Source organism: Canariomyces notabilis (assembly GCF_033297395.1).
Source record: "Canariomyces notabilis strain CBS 508.74 unplaced genomic scaffold N656scaffold_21, whole genome shotgun sequence".
Lineage (NCBI taxonomy): Eukaryota > Fungi > Ascomycota > Sordariomycetes > Sordariales > Chaetomiaceae > Canariomyces > Canariomyces notabilis.
Window position 1 is genome coordinate 128372 of NW_027041843.1, and position 18756 is coordinate 147127.

General features: G+C 55.5%; 6 protein-coding genes across 6 annotated transcripts in view; 3 read left to right on the top strand and 3 right to left on the bottom strand.

The window, feature by feature from the left end:
* Positions 1 to 44: 44 nt before the first annotated feature.
* On the bottom strand, positions 45 to 5609 carry N656DRAFT_770454 (phospholipase D; the record flags this gene model as incomplete). The annotated part of the gene is made up of 2 exons (XM_064813777.1): positions 45 to 51; positions 109 to 5609. 2 exons carry the CDS (start codon positions 5607 to 5609, stop codon positions 45 to 47), a joined length of 5508 nt encoding a protein of 1835 aa, XP_064667629.1.
* Positions 5610 to 6583: 974 nt separating this feature from the next.
* Positions 6584 to 8602, top strand: N656DRAFT_782090 (tubulin-domain-containing protein). The gene is made up of 6 exons (XM_064815695.1): positions 6584 to 6665; positions 6722 to 6762; positions 6837 to 7003; positions 7063 to 7245; positions 7304 to 8062; positions 8121 to 8602. The coding sequence occupies exons 1-6, from the start codon at positions 6658 to 6660 to the stop codon at positions 8349 to 8351; spliced, it is 1389 nt and encodes a 462-aa protein (XP_064667630.1). The 5' UTR covers positions 6584 to 6657; the 3' UTR covers positions 8352 to 8602.
* N656DRAFT_782092 (NADH-quinone oxidoreductase) lies at positions 8504 to 10043 on the bottom strand. The gene is made up of 4 exons (XM_064815696.1): positions 9855 to 10043; positions 9597 to 9777; positions 9252 to 9509; positions 8504 to 9162 (listed from the first exon to the last, which is right to left on the bottom strand). Exons 1-4 carry the CDS (start codon positions 9895 to 9897, stop codon positions 8970 to 8972), a joined length of 675 nt encoding a protein of 224 aa, XP_064667631.1. The 5' UTR covers positions 9898 to 10043; the 3' UTR covers positions 8504 to 8969.
* A 395-nt stretch (positions 10044 to 10438) lies between these two features.
* N656DRAFT_800321 (Mpp10 protein) lies at positions 10439 to 12652 on the bottom strand (the record flags this gene model as incomplete). The annotated part of the gene is made up of 1 exon (XM_064817999.1): positions 10439 to 12652. The coding sequence occupies one exon, from the start codon at positions 12650 to 12652 to the stop codon at positions 10439 to 10441; it is 2214 nt and encodes a 737-aa protein (XP_064667632.1).
* Positions 12653 to 15917: 3265 nt separating this feature from the next.
* N656DRAFT_714544 (SPX-domain-containing protein) lies at positions 15918 to 17598 on the top strand (the record flags this gene model as incomplete). Its single annotated transcript, XM_064811983.1, has 3 exons — positions 15918 to 15969; positions 16042 to 16242; positions 16310 to 17598. 3 exons carry the CDS (start codon positions 15918 to 15920, stop codon positions 17596 to 17598), a joined length of 1542 nt encoding a protein of 513 aa, XP_064667633.1.
* Positions 17599 to 18298: 700 nt separating this feature from the next.
* N656DRAFT_758045 (inosine monophosphate dehydrogenase) overlaps positions 18299 to 18756 on the top strand; it is a gene marked incomplete at its 3' end in the record, with an annotated part of 1621 nt that continues 1163 nt past the window's right edge. Inside the window, exons 1-2 of the mRNA XM_064813167.1 lie at positions 18299 to 18551; positions 18647 to 18739. Of these exons, the coding sequence (XP_064667634.1) occupies positions 18437 to 18551; positions 18647 to 18739 (208 nt within the window). The 5' untranslated portion in view covers positions 18299 to 18436. The remainder of the gene's footprint in view (positions 18552 to 18646; positions 18740 to 18756) is intronic.

The window sequence follows — 18756 nt, forward strand, 5'->3', positions numbered from 1 at the left end:
AGCCTTATCCTTCATGGCACAAGCCCACATGATGAGAATGGGATTCAGTTGCTGTAGGGGAGTTAGCGCATCCAACCAAGACAGAGAGAAGAGGACAAAAGCACTCACTATATCGCCAGCGGCGCCACCTGGTCAACCTGGAACAGCCAGTTGCCATTCGTCTCTTCCACCACCAACCAGTCATACGGGAACTGCACGAGGGTGCCTTGCGTCATGTTGAGCAACCCCTCGGCTTCAGCCCGCGAAAGCAGTTCCTCTGTTGCGTTGAATCCGCGTCGACTACCCCTAGTTGTCGCCCTCCGCCTGCGTCTCTGAGACCCCTCCACCTTGACGTTGGCCTGCTGCCCGTCCGTAGTCATATTGCCCCCTCCGTTGGCATTGACACCGGAACCCGCGCTGCCGCTCGTTCGTGGTGGCTTCTCCTGAGTCGAAACCGTCAAGCGTCGCTCCCTACGGTTGCTATCAGGTCGCAGCAGCTCAGCCGCTGGTAATGTGTCGCGGCTTGAGTTGACTGCATCACTGACCAAGTCGTGCGCTCTAGCGGCGGCCTTCTCAGGGTCGCGGTTTGGCCCTGTCTCCTTCGGTGGGCCTCTGTCCGTTAGATCTTCGCTCAGCGCCTGCTTCTCGTCCAATGCAGAGTCCGGCCGGGCATGCTCGCCGACAGCGGCCCTTGCCACACTTTGCAGAGGGCTCGTCAGCTTCTCCGTCATGGCTTTTTCAACGGTAACAGGACCCGGAGCGCCAATTCCAGCGCCCGCCGCGGCTTGGTTTTGAGGAGACCCGGGAACAGCAGGCTTCTCCGTTTCCTCGCTCGGGCGCTGACTGTCCATGCTATCCAGGAACCGCTTATTGTAAGCGTTGAATTCCTTGTACTCCGCCCAACTCGTCGCCTCCGAATCAGGCATGCACCGAAAGACGCGCCGGTATATTCTTGTGTTGTTCTCGGCGACCCGGCACCAGACATCGTCATAGAATGACGTATTGAGAGGGTCACGCATGCAATCCTTGTGTATATCGGCTGGCTTAATGTCCATGGCCAGCGAATTTGTCCGGCTGCGACACGGCTTGCCTGCGGCATCCTGCCTGACAGGAGGCCCTCCAATGTCGGTGTCGTCAAGAACGGGTAGCGAAGGCAGCTGATTCACCCGCGGGAGCCCGAGCTGTTCGGTCGTCCGCCTGTCGAATGCGGGAACGGGCGGCATGCCGTCATTACCGACTCCGCCGTCAGAAGATACAGCGGTGGATGAGCGGCGCAAGGTGTGCGCACGCTTCGGGCTTTCAATTGTCCCCTTCCCTTCTGCCGATATGTCATGCACCAGCACCTCACGGTCGCTGACAACGACGGAATCTCTACCTTGGTCAAGGCCTTCTTCTCGCGCCAACACCCAATGGTCGGGGCCAAATCCTTTGACTTCCTTCTCGTGCTGCTCCACGGGGAATTCCGGATATGCTTTGGACACCGGTCCTTTGCCCTTCGAGCCTCTCGACAACGTGCGCTTCCGACTCCGACGCTCCTGCGCGTCCGCATCGTGATTGAAGGTATGATGCTCGTGGGGTGTGAGTGGAGTCTCAGGTGGCTCAACGTGCGACGACTTTGGCCGCCTGGAACCTTCCGCCACCGGCGAGAGGTCCGAGTCCTCCTCGTTGTAAATACGATCCATCTCCGCTTTGAATTCTTCTGCGCGGTCCAGGTCAGTCTGACGCTCCTCTTCAAGAATCTCATCAACGTCGAGACCAAGATGCTCTCTCATCAGCCGGAGGCGCAGCGTATGAGCGAATCGCCCGACGAGGTAAGGACGCCCTGCCATGGTTGACCAGATCATGTCCGTGTCACGAACAATTGCAGCCGCTTCAGAGTCTCGGTTTCCCAGAAGCGATCGTTCGTTGATGTTCGCAGATCCAATCAGAGCAACACGGTCGTCGACAATGATGCACTTGGCGTGTATGTACAACTGCTCAGTCGTGAGGATATTGCTGGGAAACTTGCCCCACTGCCGGAGACTGAAGAACTGGATGTAATCCTCCGGTTCGATACCGGCGGCTCGCAAACGCCCAAAGATTGAGTGCTCTCCTCTGCAGATACTCCGGTACTGGCACTGCAGAATCAGCCGGACACTGCTACCGTCCTGGTCATTTACCTCGTTCTGGAAGCCAGGCATCAGCGGTATAATGATAACAGCACGCCAATCCTCGTTATTTTCGTGCGCCCGTATAATGCGGTTTACGAGGGCATCGCCGATGCCGTTGGTGATCTTCGTATTGAGCGTCTCGGTACTCGTGATGAAGAACTGGTTCTCCATGTAAACAAAATGATCCGACTCTTCAATCATTTTGATATAGGCCGATTGAATACTGTGCTCGGTGTGCTCTGTGCCAAGCGACCAGGTTGAGGCTGAGCGGAGGATTTGCACTTCGCAGGTGCCATTCAGACCGACCGCCTCAAGATCCTCAGGGTTGCAATCCGGGGGAGGTAGGAGGAAAGGGGTAGGCCGGGTTGGCTTGCGGCCTCGTCGAACATAATTCCATCGTTGGACAAAATGGCGAGTTAGGTCTCGTGCCGGCTGACCTACGACCTGCATGGCGATATCGTGCCAGGGCATACGCGGTACTCTTGACCTGTCGTACATCTCTTCGTACGGGTCATGCAGTCTAAAGAAATCCAGCTTCCGTGGGTTCGAGTAGTCTTTCCCAGGAAACAGCTGGCAGTGCTCAGCGTCCTTGGGCCCGTCCTGGGGTTCGAAACCCGTCGGCTTGTCATCCACAAGGGGATGCTGCGGGCAATCCCATCGGCCGAAACAAAGATCGATACCTCCAACGAAGGCAATGTCGTGATCGACAATGCATATCTTTTCGTGGTGGGCAAAGAAGAACTGGTTCTTCTTGAACTGATGCGGCGAGCGCTGGATGAATATGTTCGGATGCAGGTTGAGAAGAGAGAACTTTGTGTACTCGGAATCAATGGGAATGGCAGCCTCAACGTTGCGGTAGACAATGACAAAAATCTTGACTCCTTCGGCTGCCTTGCGCTGAAGCAGTCGGTCGAGACGCCACTTCTGGCTGATGCAGGCCGGTCGTCTCATGTACAGTTCGGGACTCAACCACCAATCGTGGATGTAAATGACGTCTTTCGCCATGCTGATGGCACGAGAGACATTCCACATGTAATCCCGACCATCCACCAGCCATTGCGCATACACGCCGGTCCGAACGGGCGCGAAGCTACCGAAGCGGTTCTCGCGATGCCAAGGGGTGTTCTTGAGCATCTCCAAAATGGATTCCTCGAACTGCGCAATGAGGTGTTGGTTGGGAGAAAAGAGCTTCACCTTACGCTCCGACGTGACAATCTTTATTGTGTGGTGCTTGGTGGCAGGCGGGCGAGCGGATAAATCCAAGTTCTCGATATCTTCGTCTCCTTGCTGGCTTTTGGAGGCAGCCTGCTTCTCCTTGTTCTTTTTGCAGACGATCTGAAACTTGGAATCGACAAGGTAGACATCGTAGATGTTCATGTTTTCGGGTGACTCGACGCAAACAATGTAGCTCTGCCGTACTAAGAACCACTTACGGCTATGCCTGGCAATCACTTTCCCAGGCGTCAGCACTCGTCGAAAATCGAGGCCCTTGGATGACTGGATGTGAAGGTAGCACTCCTTTCCGTGGTAGCTACCCTCGGCGGCGAGACGGACTCCTAGAGCAGAGAGTTCGAGGAAGCGGCAAAGACGGTTGCTGTCGGCTCTGAACATGAGCCAGTGAATCATGTCTTGAAGATACTTTTCTAGCGTCCGCTGCTGCCTTTCAATATATCTCCTTCTCTGCGCGGCTGCCTCAGCAATGATCTGGTTGAAATCGGCATGCGAGCCAAGTGTCGGCGTTTTCCGACGGCCGCCGAGATAGGGCATGCGGGACCGCTTTCTGCGCATTGGCAACCGGTCTTCTGCATCAGTGCCTTCATGAACCGTTCCCTCGCCCGCTGTCATCTCACCGGCCGTCTCTTCGGCGGGAGGCACATCGGTGCGTACATCAGTGTTAGGGTTGTTGTTATTATTGTTATTGTTCTGGTCCTCTTCCTCGTTGTCATCCAACCCTCTGACACCGCGAAGATAGGGGAAGGCTGACAAGGGGAAGCTCGGCTGCTTGGGCCTGGCAGTACCTTCGAGGCGGTTTGACGGGAATCCCTCATTGCCTCGAGCCAGCTTGTACTTCCAGTGCAGGTTCAGAATGTCCTTGATGGTCCTCTTGATCGTCCATTTCATCTGGCTTGGGCCGCTCCCGTACTCTAGCTGAATGGTAAACAGCCAATGTCTCTCGCTGTCTTTGCCCGGAGCGGGGGCACTTTCTTTGATTCGCAGCCTCAGCTGCTCGAGCAGAACGGGTATTTTCTTGTTTCCATGCTCATCGCGCTGGATCATGCTTGCGAACATCAGAACGGCTGGGGCAACCGCTCGGAGCTCTGCCATCAGCTCTGCAGATTTTGTGAAGTCGAACTGCTCTTCCTTCTTCTGACGCAAGAGCTTCAAGGCACCCTTGACCTGCCGCCATCTCTGCACACCAAAAGTTGACGCTTTGTCTGCCCCAAAGAAGGGCCTCCTAGGACTCATCGCGTCCCCGTCAGACGCGCCACCCCCAAGTGCGGACAGGCGTCTAAAGTGGTGGCTTGGTCTCAGGCTCGATGGACTGTCGACATCCTCAGCTTCGTCGCCGGCTCTACGAATCCAGTACGGTCCTCTCTTCGCACCCCGCTCCTTCGTGAGGCGGTCACGGCCTTCACCTTCGGAGAAACCATGCTCTTCAGCGCCCGTCAATGTAGCACGCCGCAGAAAAGAGAGACGCCCGTGCGGATTGGATATCTCATGGCCCAGCGAACTGATTTGAGGCGTGTTTGGCGTGGAATGCGATTGAATTCTCGGCTTCCGCATCCGTCTTTTTCTCTTTTGCTTCCCCTTCGAGGGGCCCGCAACGGTCTCGTCGGCAGTTTCCTCGGCGTCTGCATCGACGTCGCTACCCTCGTCAACCGCGCGTGTAAGCCGAGGCGTCTGTCGGTGTGCCGTTGGCGAGCTTGTCATAGAGGCCATCTCGGGGGTCATGCCTGGCATCCTAGGAGACTGGGATATGCTCGGACTCGCAAGTTCTTTCAGCTTGGCCATAAAACCCGACCCTCGAAGCCTGCCTAGAGCCTCCCTTGTGTCCCAGGAGGCTGCCCTCGAGTGTGCTGCTGGCGGTTCCGCAACGGCGTCGTCTTCGGCAAACTGCACGTTCTTCTGCCCGGCCGTAGACGAGGAGGATTCCGGAACATGTCGGACATCGGCTGGAGTGGGGAGGGCGGAGTCCGGCGACACATCAATGCCCAGAGCGTTGCCACGGTCAGGAAGCTGCGCTGGCTCGTCATTGCGAGCGGATACATCCAAGTAATCGGCTGGCTCGTTCTCGGCGATTCTCAGTGCGCGAAGGGAATCCGGATTTCCCGCGAAGTCGACATGGTCGGAACCAAGCGGGGAGGCGGAGTCAAGGACCTTGGCTTGAGGGATCGTCGGTAATTCATTGAATGTACCGGAGGACAATGTAGTCTCTCTTCGTGCGCTGCCGGCAGGCTCTGCTCGTGTCGTTTCAGCCATCTTGAGAGATGCGATCCACAGCGGAAGAATCTCCGGCCAAATAGCACTGTCCGCTAGCTGTCGGATCCCGCAGACGAATTGTCGGGGCCCTTAATAACGAAACATGCTGCAGTCATCCGAGCCGAACCTTCCACTCAGAAACAGCGGCCAAATGCGAACACGGTTACACCAACAAATCCTTTGGACACCTCGACGAGGAGTGAGCGGCACAGCGAGAGCTCAGTCTTCCAAGGAGCATGTACTGCCCGGACGCGTCGTGATATATAGTGCCAGATACAGAGAGATATCTTCGTGGTGAAGAGCGTTGAGAAGCGGAGTTATAGACAAGAGAGCTGTCAATTGCATGTGTTGCTTGGAGTGTGGAATGGAACAGGGCGGCCGATGCTGCTGAGCGGTCTTGGACCACAGGGGTGATGGGTCGCTACACGTGGATCCGCGCACCGCAAATTAGGCCTTGTGGAGATAGCCCCACAGCCCCATCACATCACTTCTCCGGCCCATGTTTCAGGTTTCAACACCCAGCTGCGAAACGAACAATACGATGTGTACGAAGAGAATGAGGCCACTTTCAAAGGTGTAACAATCGCAATTGTTCCTATGTATTACGCTGACTACTGATTCTGTTAGACGGGACCAACTTCCAGGTTGGTGTTTGGTCCTAAGGTTAATTATAGGGTACATGAGAGTGCGAAATGCCCGCTGCTCCCTTGAACTACCATACTCACACAGTATCAAAGTCCAGAGGCCCGATCAATCGGGTCCCAAGTCGTCAAACTTCGCAAAAGGTTCATCGTGCTCCTAATGTTGTTTCAAATGCACAACTTACCCATTTTTACATGCAGATGGATATGCTCTGCCGTGTATGGTACAGTAACGTACATACGTAAAGTGTTCCGGGAGTGTAATTGCAGGCCTTGGCAGCCCTCAAGGTTGCCCCTCGTCGGCCGTTTTGGCGGGGTCCAAATTCGCGTCTAGTGCAGACGACGCGTCGTATGTTTAAGCACCTACGTATAGCAATCTCCCACCACCAAGCAGCACTGCTATCAAAATGCCTAGGTAGACCATCCTACTACTCTAAAGCTGAAAAGTTCAGAGCTCTAACGACGGTCCAGAGAGATAATTACTATTCAGGCAGGCCAGTGCGGCAACAGCAGTCGGTTTCCTCCCTGGAGCGCCGTAGCCAGCGTCGAGATTGAATCAGGACGATGCTAACTTGACCGCGCAAAGTCGGCAGCCAGTTCTGGCAGCAACTCTGCCAGGAGCACGGTATCAGCCAAGATGGGAACCTAGAGGATTTTGCTACCGAGGGCGGTGATCGGAAGGATGTCTTCTACTATCAGAGCGATGACACACGGTACATCCCCAGGGCGATCCTCATCGACCTCGAACCACGGGTACGCCTTGCCTGCTGTGGGCTGGATTGCCGCGTATGCTTGCTAAGGCTTGGGCTTAGGTGATTCATGGGATCCAAACGGGTCCATACAGAAATATCTATAATCCCGAGAATTTCTACGTTGGGAAAAACGGCGTCGGTGCTGGAAACAACTGGGGCGATGGATACCAGACGGGAGAGTCGGTGCATGAGGAGATCATGGAGATGATCGACCGGGAAGCGGACGGTAGTGACTCGCTTGAGGTAAGCAGCCGGCGATAAACGGCCTCCCTCGCTGCAACCTTCACTCACGGATGACCAGGGCTTCATGATGCTGCACTCCATCGCTGGAGGCACAGGGTCCGGCTTGGGATCCTTTCTTCTAGAACGGTTAAACGACCACTTCCCCAAAAAAATCATACACACATACTCGGTCTTTCCGGACACGACCAACTCAGGGGACGTCGTTGTGCATCCATACAACAGCATGCTGACGATGAGGAGGCTAACGCAAAACGCGGACTCGGTCGTTGTGCTTGACAACGGCGCCCTCTCCCGCATCGCCGCGGACAGGCTCCATATGCAGGAGCCGTCATTCCAGCAGACAAACCAGCTAGTGTCGACGGTCATGTCGGCGAGTACCACCACGCTCCGGTACCCCGGCTACATGCACAACGACCTCGTCAGCATCCTCGCCTCGCTGATCCCCACCCCGCGCTGCCACTTCCTCATGACCGCGTACACGCCATTCACCGGCGACCAGGTCGAGCAGGCCAAGACGGTGCGCAAGACTACGGTCTTGGACGTCATGCGGCGGCTGCTGCAGCCAAAGAACCGCATGGTGTCCACGGTGCCGGGAAAGAAGAGCTGCTACATTTCCATCCTAAACGTCATCCAGGGCGAGGTCGACCCGACGGACGTGCATAAGAGCCTGCTGCGCATCCGGGAGCGCCGTCTAGCGACCTTTATCCCCTGGGGCCCCGCGAGCATCCAGGTGGCGCTGACCAAGAGAAGCCCCTATATCCCCATGGCCCACCGCGTCAGCGGCCTGATGTTGGCCAACCATACCAGCATTGCCACTGTAAGATTTTCTCGTGGTTTGTGAAGATGCCCCGCGCGCCGCTGACCCATCCTTGCAGCTCTTTAAGAGAATTTACAGGCAATACGAGGGCATGCGGAAGAGAAATGCCTTTTTGGAAGGGTACAAAAAGACAGCGCCGTTCGCGGATAATCTCAGCGAGTTCGACGAGGCCAAGGAGGTGGTTGCTGATCTCATTGCCGAGTACGAGGCTGCCGAGGACGCGAACTACCTGAACCCTGACCTGGGCGACCAGCCAGCTTCGGCTGACGATGACAAGAGGATGGGATGATGAATGCTTACTTTGCGCACCTAGGGTGTCCAGGCGCCTTGGGGTGCTGCAAAGGGATTTGGCTTGTAGATTATTCGGCGTTACAGACATCGTTTTGGTAGACTGATAACCGTGGCGTTCTGGAGCACGAGGTTTGGGATGGACCGGACAGGACTGGATCGTCTTCATAGCTATTGATATCTGGATGGAAGCATTTCATTATACCCGCGTAATCCTGTTGTCTCTGCGTGCGGACTGCAGTATGTCCATGCAAACATATGCCCTTCTAGTTGCCAACCTCCTTCAATCAGACCCAAGAAAAGACTGTTCAAATCCTATTCCCAGTATGGTGTTGGCGGAGCGCTCAGCCTAGGGATAAGCATACTGTGCGCCGCAACATTTTGTTCCCGGGCAGTTCTATATCGTATGTACAGCGTCAACAAGAGAGACGTCAGAAGGTATTGAGTGGGCACAATCCTCTGAGACGCCACCTAACAACTCCAGTTAGTCTCTCAAGCTCCCAATCCACGACGAAAGACCGCCATGATAATACGCGCCGCGACCAAAATCAGCATTCCCATATGTTACTACGTTCCCTCCCTTCCCAATTTCCTTTCCCGCAAGCCCTGTTGCCATTCTCTACTTCCGATACCACATCCTCGTGATCTTGGTGTTCCGCATCTTCCTCTGCAGCTGGAAGATACCGTACATCAGCGCCTCGCTAGTAGGCGGGCAGCCGGGGACGTAGACATCGACGGGCACAATCCGGTCACACCCACGCACGACGCTGTAACTGTAGTGATAATAGCCGCCGCCGTTTGCGCAAGAGCCCCTGAAGTAGTCATGTTCGTCAGCAAAAGAAACCACTCACCCACTTCCTTTCCCCAAGGGAATACCAGCGAGGAAACAAGCAAAACATACATGGAAATGACCCAGCGCGGCTCGGGCATCTGGTCATAGACCTGGCGCAGGGCGGGCGCCATCTTGTTGGTCAGGGTGCCGGCGACAATCATGACGTCGGACTGGCGGGGGGAGGCACGGAAGATGATGCCCAGCCTGTCTTGGTCGTAGCGTGGCGTCGACAGGTGCATCATCTCAACGGCGCAGCACGCCAGCCCAAAGGTCATGGGCCAAAGGGAGGACTGGCGCGCCCAGTTGGTCATGATGTCGAGTGTTGTGCTGCATCTTGAGTGTTAGCAGAGGTGAAGGTGTAGAAAATCATCATCGCCATCGTCGTCGTCATCAGACAACAGGAGAGAAACGTACAGCGCATATTGGACCAGACCCTTGGTGGGTTCCTGGCTCGCAAGGGGGACTTCCTTGCGTTCGCGCTTGGCGATGCCGTATCCGCCGTGCGGCTGGACTGCGGTCGCGGCATCCTTCCTAGAGGACGACGAGATGGCGGCGGCGGCGCGGAAGGGGATGAGTTGGGTGGTTGTTGGCCTCGCTGTGTTTTTGGAACTGTCAGCGCCCTGCCCAGCCAGCAAAGAGACTTATTGCCTCGGTCGGCGTCGGCAAACCCACCTCGCAGGGCTAGCGAGGCGCCTGTCCTCGCTGAAGATAGCATGTTTAGAAATATCGGTAAGGAGTGGAGAGGGGCGAGTAGGATGAGGAGATTGAAAGTAAAAAAGGGCCCTCCCCCACGGACAAGATGGGCGATTGTTAACCGTCGTTGCGTTGATGTCCCGAGTGCATTTCGCCTCTCAAAGCTCGGGCCAGAGTTCGAAGTAGAAATTGGCCGGCCATTATTGGTCAGGAGGGGGAGTGGTCCCACTTTCCACACACTTATTTTCCGGCGGCATTTGCCATCTCAATTCACGTCACCGATTCCATTCTTTCTTTCCGTCTGGTAATAACCACGGGAGCTACGTATTACATGTGGATCCCCTCCCCTCCGATGTGTGCTGGCTCGGGGCTGGATCTGCCATCACCACAGGCGCTGTTGGAGTTTGAAGGGAATCCTACAGCCGAGCTCTTGCTGAGGAGGTAGATGAATGTGATGTTTATGATCAAGTGTAGTAAACAGCACTTCTAAATGCCGTCTCCGAGAAAAAGGCAAGCGTCCAAACCCACTAAACCAGCAGGTATCGTATTTCAACTACAGTACATCACAGCTTGAATGCACCGCTAGATTGATGCCCCTTTTGCTCAACCACCTTTTTCCCATCCAGGCCCACCACCTCGCCTTTGCGGTTTATGACCTTGACCCCGCCCGTTTTCAGATCGTTCAAGGTCTGCCGCTGAGCCTGGGCCTTCTTGCTAACGGGCTTCTTTGCGTCGATTCCGCCAGCCTTGCGGATCCTCTCCTTCTCGCGCCTACGCCGACGCAGCTTCTCCTCGCGGCTCATTTCTTGCCGGGCTACCGGCAGACCGCTCTTGGCAACCACCTCGCCCTTCTCAGCCGTGTCCTTGCCCGGCGCATACACCTCCTGCGGCGCGATCATGCTCTCGCCTCCCGCCACGCCCTGGGCAGTCGTAGGCTGTGCATCCTCCATGGCGACCGTGGCAACGTCGGCAACAACAGTGAGAGTCGGCGCCGCCGGCTTGGGTTTGTAATGCCAGCTGCTGAGGGCGTCCAGCTTGGCACTTATTTCTTTCCACATGTTTTTGATTTCTTCCTCGTCGCGCCGCAGCTTCTCGTCAGCCTGGCTGATGTAGGCGCCGGGGTTCGCCTTCTTGACATGCTCCTCCTCGTAAATTTCGGCTAGACTTTGCTTGCCCTTGGTATCCTCAACGTCCACCAGCCCGCGCCGAGCGTTGTGAGGATTGCCGAGCGTGTCTGGTCGCCGACGAAGCACCTCGTCAAACTCATGGGCAAGAATACGGCGCTTGATGAGTTCCTCGATGGTCTCGGAGACTTCTTCCGTGATGATGGGAACAGGTTTTCCGACGTGCTCAAACTCCAGATCCTCTTCCAACAAAGAGTTGACCGGTCGGTCCACTGCTGCTGCCTCACCGGCGAGGGTCCAAGCCCGCTTGGCCACAAGCTCGGCCTCGAGCTTACGGATCTCCTCAGCCAGCTTGGCCTGCCTCCTCTCATGAGCTGACCTTCGCGATTTGGGATCACCGGCCGAGACGTCTGACAGAGGGTCCTCGGAATCGGACCGCTCTGATAAATCTTCAAAGAGGTCGCGGCGGACGTCGTTCTCTGCCCTTTCGACATCCTCCTGCGCTGGCCTCGAAGGCTCGGCTAAGGTTCGAGGCTTCCGGGCGCTCCCAGGCTTCTTCTTTTTTGGCGGTGGAGCGAAGAAATCTTTGTAGAAGATGTCATTGGCGTTCAGGTCTAGAGCCATGTCGTTTAGATCGTTTTGCAGGCCATTGACTCCGACATCATCGTCGCTCTCATCATCCATATTTTCCAGTTCTTTCTTGCTGAACGAAGGCGCGCCCTCGTCCACGTCTTCGTCCATATCCACGTCCGATCTGTCATCATCATCGACATCATCTGCCCCTTTCATGCCAGGTTTCTGTGATAGCGAGAAGGGATCCGCATGCCAGTCGATCGACTCTTCATCGCTGACATGGTCCGTGTTGGGGTCTGCGCGCGCATCCTGATCTTCAAACCATTGGGTTTGCTTGTTGAAGTCGTCTATTGAGAAAAACCCGTCATTGAGGCCGAAGGGATCCTGAACGAATTCTTCTGTCCCGTCGTCCTCGCGATCTTTCCCATCCTCACCCTCAATATCCTCATCTTCACTCTCTACCTCTTCTCCATCCCCTTCGCCCTCTTCGTCGCTATTTTCCTCCGCCTCGAAATCCAATAGCCCACTGTCTTCATTGTCAAGGCTGGCGCCTTCATCGTCTGATTCGTCCGATTCCTCAGTGTCCGCCTCGCTGCCTTCGTCAGAGGGCTCACTAGCGGATCCATCTTCCCCAGACGCGACCTCAAATCCATCCTCACCAAACTCGATGACTTTGGACTTCTCCGCGTCCTCGCCGGTGACCTGCTCGAGCTCGTGGTCTTCCTCAAGTTCTGTGAGCACTTGGTTTGACTCTTGCAGCGCGCTTGCAATGATCTTCTTGGCCTGCTGCCACACCTGGCTTGTGTCGAAGCCCTCGATGTGCAACTTCCTGATCTTCAACGGGGCGGCATTCTGCTGGGTGCCATCCCTCTTCCGCTTCTTGCCCGACTCTCGTAGCCTCGACTGCTGCTGGTCGCTAATCTGACCAGCTAACACATCCAACGTTTCCTTTACCAGCTGAAGAGAAGCGGCTGGAAGCGCAGGCGGCGGGCGAAGGAAGACATGGCGGTTCGAGGGGGCGGTCGAGTCGAGGAAGACAGCGACAGGCGAGCCGTCGACTGCGACGCTTGCTTGCGCCATGGCTGGGGCTGGGGCTGGGGCGTGGGTGAGAGTATGAGATGTGGAAGTGACAGAAGATGTTGACGTAGTGCTGTCAGTGCCCGCCATGCTTCGCCGCTACGCATCCGTTTCAGGCCCGATGTGCCAACCCAAGCAAATGGTGCAACGAACATTTGAAGTTCCCGTTCTTCCCAAAAAATTTACCTTGAGCAAGCCCCACCAGAGGCGGCTGAGCAATGATTGGCCAATCGGAACACAGTTTTCAGGAAGGCGTTTGTGGGGTTGCCAAGTGCCCACTGGCCCTATGAAGTCTGAACGCGAAAACCAGAACTGAGCTGAAAAGTGGCACGTGAATGTGGTGTCGGTCAAGGCATCAACCAGTGAAGTTGATGAGAAGTGCTCGTTGAGACCGGCGAATCTGTCACCTGCCTCTAGTTGACTTGCTCAACCTTCTCGCCGAGATTCTCTTTCGACCTTCGACATGCTTAGAAGATCACGAGGCGTCGTGCAGGGACATTACCACACGTGCATGACTGCATGGTGAGTTGCAGCCGAGTGCCAGGCACCTTCGTCTTGAGACTTCTCTATTGGAGGTGATTGTGAAAGTCATCATGGTAGGTAGGCGGTGCCATCACCAAACCCTGGGAGTCATCTTGTTCTCGAGCCAGCCAGCCATACCACGCCTACACAGGAAATACATGACAGCGACAATCCCTAACTATCTAACTACAGGCGAATAAATCATTTGTAGATGCATACAGAAAGGTAGTCATACCACTAGCAGGCCATGGAGGCTTTGCCGCTTTACGATGCATGTTCCTTCGGTCTTATTGAGGAGCTTAGGGTAGACCCTTCGTACATGAACCCATGCATCGGAAGTCTGGCACATCCTCGCCGACGGGTGCAGTTGCCGTCGCGCCAATAATCCGTGGTTGGACTTGGGGATTGTCCAAACTCCGGTGACTCCGATGATCCAGCTGCATGATGTTGTGGGGCAACATATACTGTAGAAAAAATATTTCGCCGGCTTTGCATCACGCGACGACCTGCCTACTTTGATTTGGTCGCATTCTGCTGCATGTCGGATGGAGTTCAACTGAAACCAGTGAAGCACGCGAGGAACGCTATTGTACAATAGCCTTCTGCTCACCAATCCCGGTGTATACGTGTAGGTAGTGGTTAAACTTCGGCTGTCAACCATCTCCCGGGTGTTTTAGTGTTGACCGAGGAAAAGATCCAATCAAGACAGACGCTATCGCAAAAGGAGTCGCACTTCCGAGGCTGGGCTCCATACGAAGTACTCCGTACGGCCTACGCACTTCGAACTGGGACACAGGAAAGATAAGTCAACCTTGTAAGCGATGCCGGCGGTTCAGGGTACGGATGCCGCTCCCTCAGAAGGCTGTCAGTCTCTGAACCTTATTGGCTCTTCGTGTTGCAATCTGTTTGTCAGAGCGCAAAAGCTTTTCAGGGTCCAGATGCAGCCGGTCATCAACGCTTGGCAACGGCTCTACGGATACACTACCTTCGTAGGTATACGTGTATTCCGCACGATGGGGATAGTACAATGTGTACACTGGCGAAGACGTTTCCCTATCATTCGGACAGAGCTGTGGATATATCTAACGTCACGGTGTCCGATTTCAATCCAGGGGAAGCGCAATGAGATCGCCCAGCTAACCATTCACGGAGTACCTTACACCACGATTACAAGATAAGGAACCATGATACGCCAAAGGTGTAACGTTATTCGACATCCGCTCCCGTCCGTGTATCACTGCCCTCGAGGGATGTTGGTGATTCGCTTGTGGCAGAGAGAGGCTTGCAATCATATCCCTGCTCTACACCCCGGCGGCAGCGGCGGGGTAGTTGTCACGGCCCTCTCGGGCAGACGTAGGCCGGGGATCAATCTGCTCTCCTCTGCTGGCCAGATCCTTTTCCAGCGATAATGGTTTTGTTGGTATCCAATGGGGTCTTCAATGGTATCAAATGGCATACAAACGGACGTCAAGATGGAAATCGGACGACAAGCCAGTAAAAGCGATTGTTGCAGGCACGTGGCGGAAGAAGTGTAGTGCGCATCGCAGTTCAGACGCAGTCGAAAGCCTGTTTCACAGCAGCCAAGGCTGGATCGCGACCTCACCTTGCAGCGAAGATATCTGCTACGACCGTGTAATGGTGTGATGTACATATATCTACCTCCGTGCACTATCAGAGCATACATATTGCGGCAGTTGGAGAAGAATACGGTCAAGGATGTTGAAGCTCCCCACCAGTTTTAGCAGCTGGGCTCGTGACACAATGCAGAGACTCGTCCTGATGAAGACGCTGCTGCTACCTGGTCATGCATCTGCCACATCCGCGGGCCGAAACAGGGGAACCTTTTGCTCAAGTTGGTGTCCTTCATGTAGGTACTTTGCCACTCTATCACAGATTCACAGTAATACAGTACATGCCTATAGGGCTGCCGCTGGACCATCTTCTCCCCGCCCAGAAGCACTTCCATATCGTTGGACAATGGGAAGCACCGATCGGACTCGGGGGTCCAGACCAATGAAAATGACCAATTGATTGAAGTTGAAGTTTAGGCAAATTTGGCTGAATCTGCGATGGAGCTGCTTCCCACATTCCGTGCTAGCGTGTACCCGCAACTCCATGTGGCAGCCCTTTGACAAGATCAACAAGCCTTGGGTTGTGCAAATTCTGAAGTTCTGAGAAGGAACAGGAACATGGGCTGTGCCTGGCACTGCTCGGCTAGCATAAGTTGGACCGGCTGCCGCTGGAGCGGGGCCGGTCCACAGGGCGAGCCCACCAGGAGACCCACTACCGAAGTCGTAGTGCACAACCTTGGAAGTACCTTAGCTTCGTACTGGTCGTCTCGTATGGAAGGAACCTGCAGTCCTTACGCTACTATAATTCCACCACGACGCCGACCGGCCATACTTGTTCGCCTCCTTGCGGCTACTGTTGGTTCCAGAATATTCGCACTCACTTTTAGTTTGCTCAGTTGCTTTTATCCATTGTTTCAAAACTGGTCGAAGCCCCAAGCTTTCTACTCGCAGGCCAAACCCGTGGGTGAAACTTTGTTTCCGACAATAACATCATCGCTCAATTACGTCGATAAACCGGGTCCAGCCAAGTAAGGTACCTAACCAACAAACCGCCCTCCTCTCCTGCCATCCGCCATCCTCGGCACTCGCCGCGCCACCATCCATCTTAAGCATTGAGGATCAGTTGCAGTGTCTCAGTCAGCTTACGATCGGCGTCGGATCCATACAAGCACCTCATGAAATACGGGGAGCAGTTTGAGAAGGAGTCAGTTCCGCAATGGAGCCTTCGTACGTGACAGCCCCGCTACCCCTCCATCCCCAATCAAACCTGGCGCGAGGCCGTGGGCTGAACTGGTGCAGATAACATCGACTACAACTCCCTCAAACATCACATCAAGGCGCACACCACCAAGGACCAAGCGACCGCCATTGCTATCCCTGGCCATCGGGACACAGCACTGACCAAGTTCGAGGATGAGCTGTACGACGAGTTGTGCCGACAACATGACCGGGTCGACCTGTTCGTCCGCAGCAAGGCCGATGAGATTGCCCGCCGGTTGCGTATGCTCCCCTCCGCCCTTTTTTTGTTCAGACCGTTTTCCACCAATCGACTGACTCGGTGGCTCAGAACATCTGTCGAACAAAATACATCGCCTAATCCTCCGCTGTGCGACATCGCCACGCGAGACTGTGTCCCTGAAGCGCCGGCAGCGGTTTGCCAAGTACGAGCACGTGCTGCTGAGATGCGGCGACGACATCCGCTCTCTGCAGCGTTTCGTGAATGCGCAGGTGGTCGCATTTCGCAAGATCCTAAAGAAGTATAGGAAGTGGACCGGCTCATCGGCCTTGGGATCTCGTTTTAAGGATAACGTTCTGTCGCACCCAAAGAGTTTCACGAGGCGCGATTTCTCCCAGTTGCAGTCTCTGTATGACGACTTGCTGCAGACACTGCAGGCTGCAACACCAGCCGCAACACCGGCCGAATGGAGCGGTGACGGGTCAAACGCGGCCGAGCCGGTGCATTCTCCCCGGCCCAGCGAGCAGATCTCGCCAAGCGAGACGTTGGTCGTGCCCGAGTCGCAGCAATTTGCGGGTGGTTACTGGAATGAGTACGACTGCGGCAGCGAAGCGGGCGATTTCAATCGGGATGCAGATGCCGAGTACGCAATCTACGTCGACCCCAACGAAGAAGTCGGCTTCCCGGGGATGAAGACACTCCGCGCACTCTTCACGACACCGGCTCGGAAACTCCACGCATGGATGTCCGGCCGCCATCCAGACGACGAGCGCGGCCCTCTCCTCCCGGCCCATGCCAGCCGCAGCACCTACGGCGCCACCACGCGATCCGTCGAACCAAGCTACTTCAGCATCCCTCCCGGTAGTGCGGACCCGGCCGGGGCCGCCTCGCCGCTGGTGGCGGACACGGATGCCGAGGACGAGAGCAGCTGGCACCGGCCGTCCAACCGGCACAGCCGGCGCGGGTCGTACAACAACAACAACGGGTACGCGTCCTCGTCCGAGGAAGGCGGCGGCGCCATTTTCTTCCCCGCGGGCTACCGCGCGCACTACGCAGCGGCGCTGCCGAGCGTCGAGGAGCAGCGCATTGCCCACTACAGGGAGAGGGTGCTTTTCTGGGGCGCCTGGGCTTGCTATGCCGTGGCGTTTGTGCTGATGGGGATCGCCGCCGTGCTCGTGGTTGCGGGGCGCAACAAGATGCGTCTCGAGGTAGACGCCGGTGTCACCCTGGGAATCATGACGTCGCTCGGCCTGGCCTGCGCCGCGCTGAGCATGGCCTGTTCACGGCGCTGGGGACGGCAGTCGCTGCTGGGGAGGCTGGCCGTGTGGACCACTTTCGCCGTGGTCTGTGTCGGGGACGGGGCTCTGCTGGTGCTCCTGATGGGGAATACGAGGTTATGATGAGCGCGTGGATGCTTATGGCTGTATGCTCACGACGGTGACGGTTGTTGGAGGTTTTTGTTGGTCTGGCGGAGGGAGGAGGTGGTTTATTTGTTGTCTTGCCCGATGAGCATCCCGGGCATTCTGCATAGTATAAGGGTTAGCTGGTTTGAAGGCAAGGTGGTCATGAGGACAGAGACCCGAGCGACTGCATGATATACATGGAATGGCAGCGCCAGACTGGACTGGAATGAGGGGCTTTCGGCAGCAGAAGAGAATTGCTTTCATCAGCACCGCGATTGGCACACTCGACAAGGCGAGAATCTGTGATCGAGAAGACAATAGATGGGGAGAAGGGATCAATACAATTCCGGCAGTAGCACAACTATCGATATCAGCATTGCGGATTGACAGTCCGGATGACAATCGCTTCATGCGGGCGTTTTGCTGACCGTGATACAAATGCTTGGTTAAGTAGCACAGCACACGAGTTTGTCTGCCACGCGAGCGGCGTCAGGGTTGACAGGACATAAAGCATCCATCTGAGCCGGAAGCGGAAAGTGAGTCGAACAATTGGCGTAGGAACGGTGAGCTAATACTCCGTAGGTGGGATGCTCTTTGCTGCTTGTTGTAAGCTACCTAGCTCTGTACCTACCTTAACTTTCCCCGCAGTAATGTTCATATTTGTATGCAAGATCAAGGAGACGAGTTACCGGTACTAGGAAAGGGATGATCCCACAACTTAGTAGTAGGTTTGGCTTCTGAATCCACTCCTCAACCCATCGAGGAGATAACTCACCAGCCCACAGCAGAATCACAGTAAGAGACATAATCACCTAGGTAGTTAGCAACCGCAAAGATGAAGCTCAGCGAGCTCTTCCCCCACGCCAAAACCCCCCTCATCATCAGCGCTCCCATGATGGGCACCGCCAACGGCACCCTTGCAGCAGAAGTCTCCAAAGCAGGAGGACTGGGTAAAGAATTCCCATCCCTATTCACCCCTTTCAGCAACCCCCTAATCACTTACCTCAACTTACATCAGAGACACTACGTACTTACACAGAAACAGGTGTAATCCCAGGAGGTTTCGACTTCTCCCCCTCCTCCTCCCACCTAAAGGCACTCTCCCAAGAACTCAGCACCGCGCGAACCATCCTCTCAAGTTCCCTCCCTGCACCG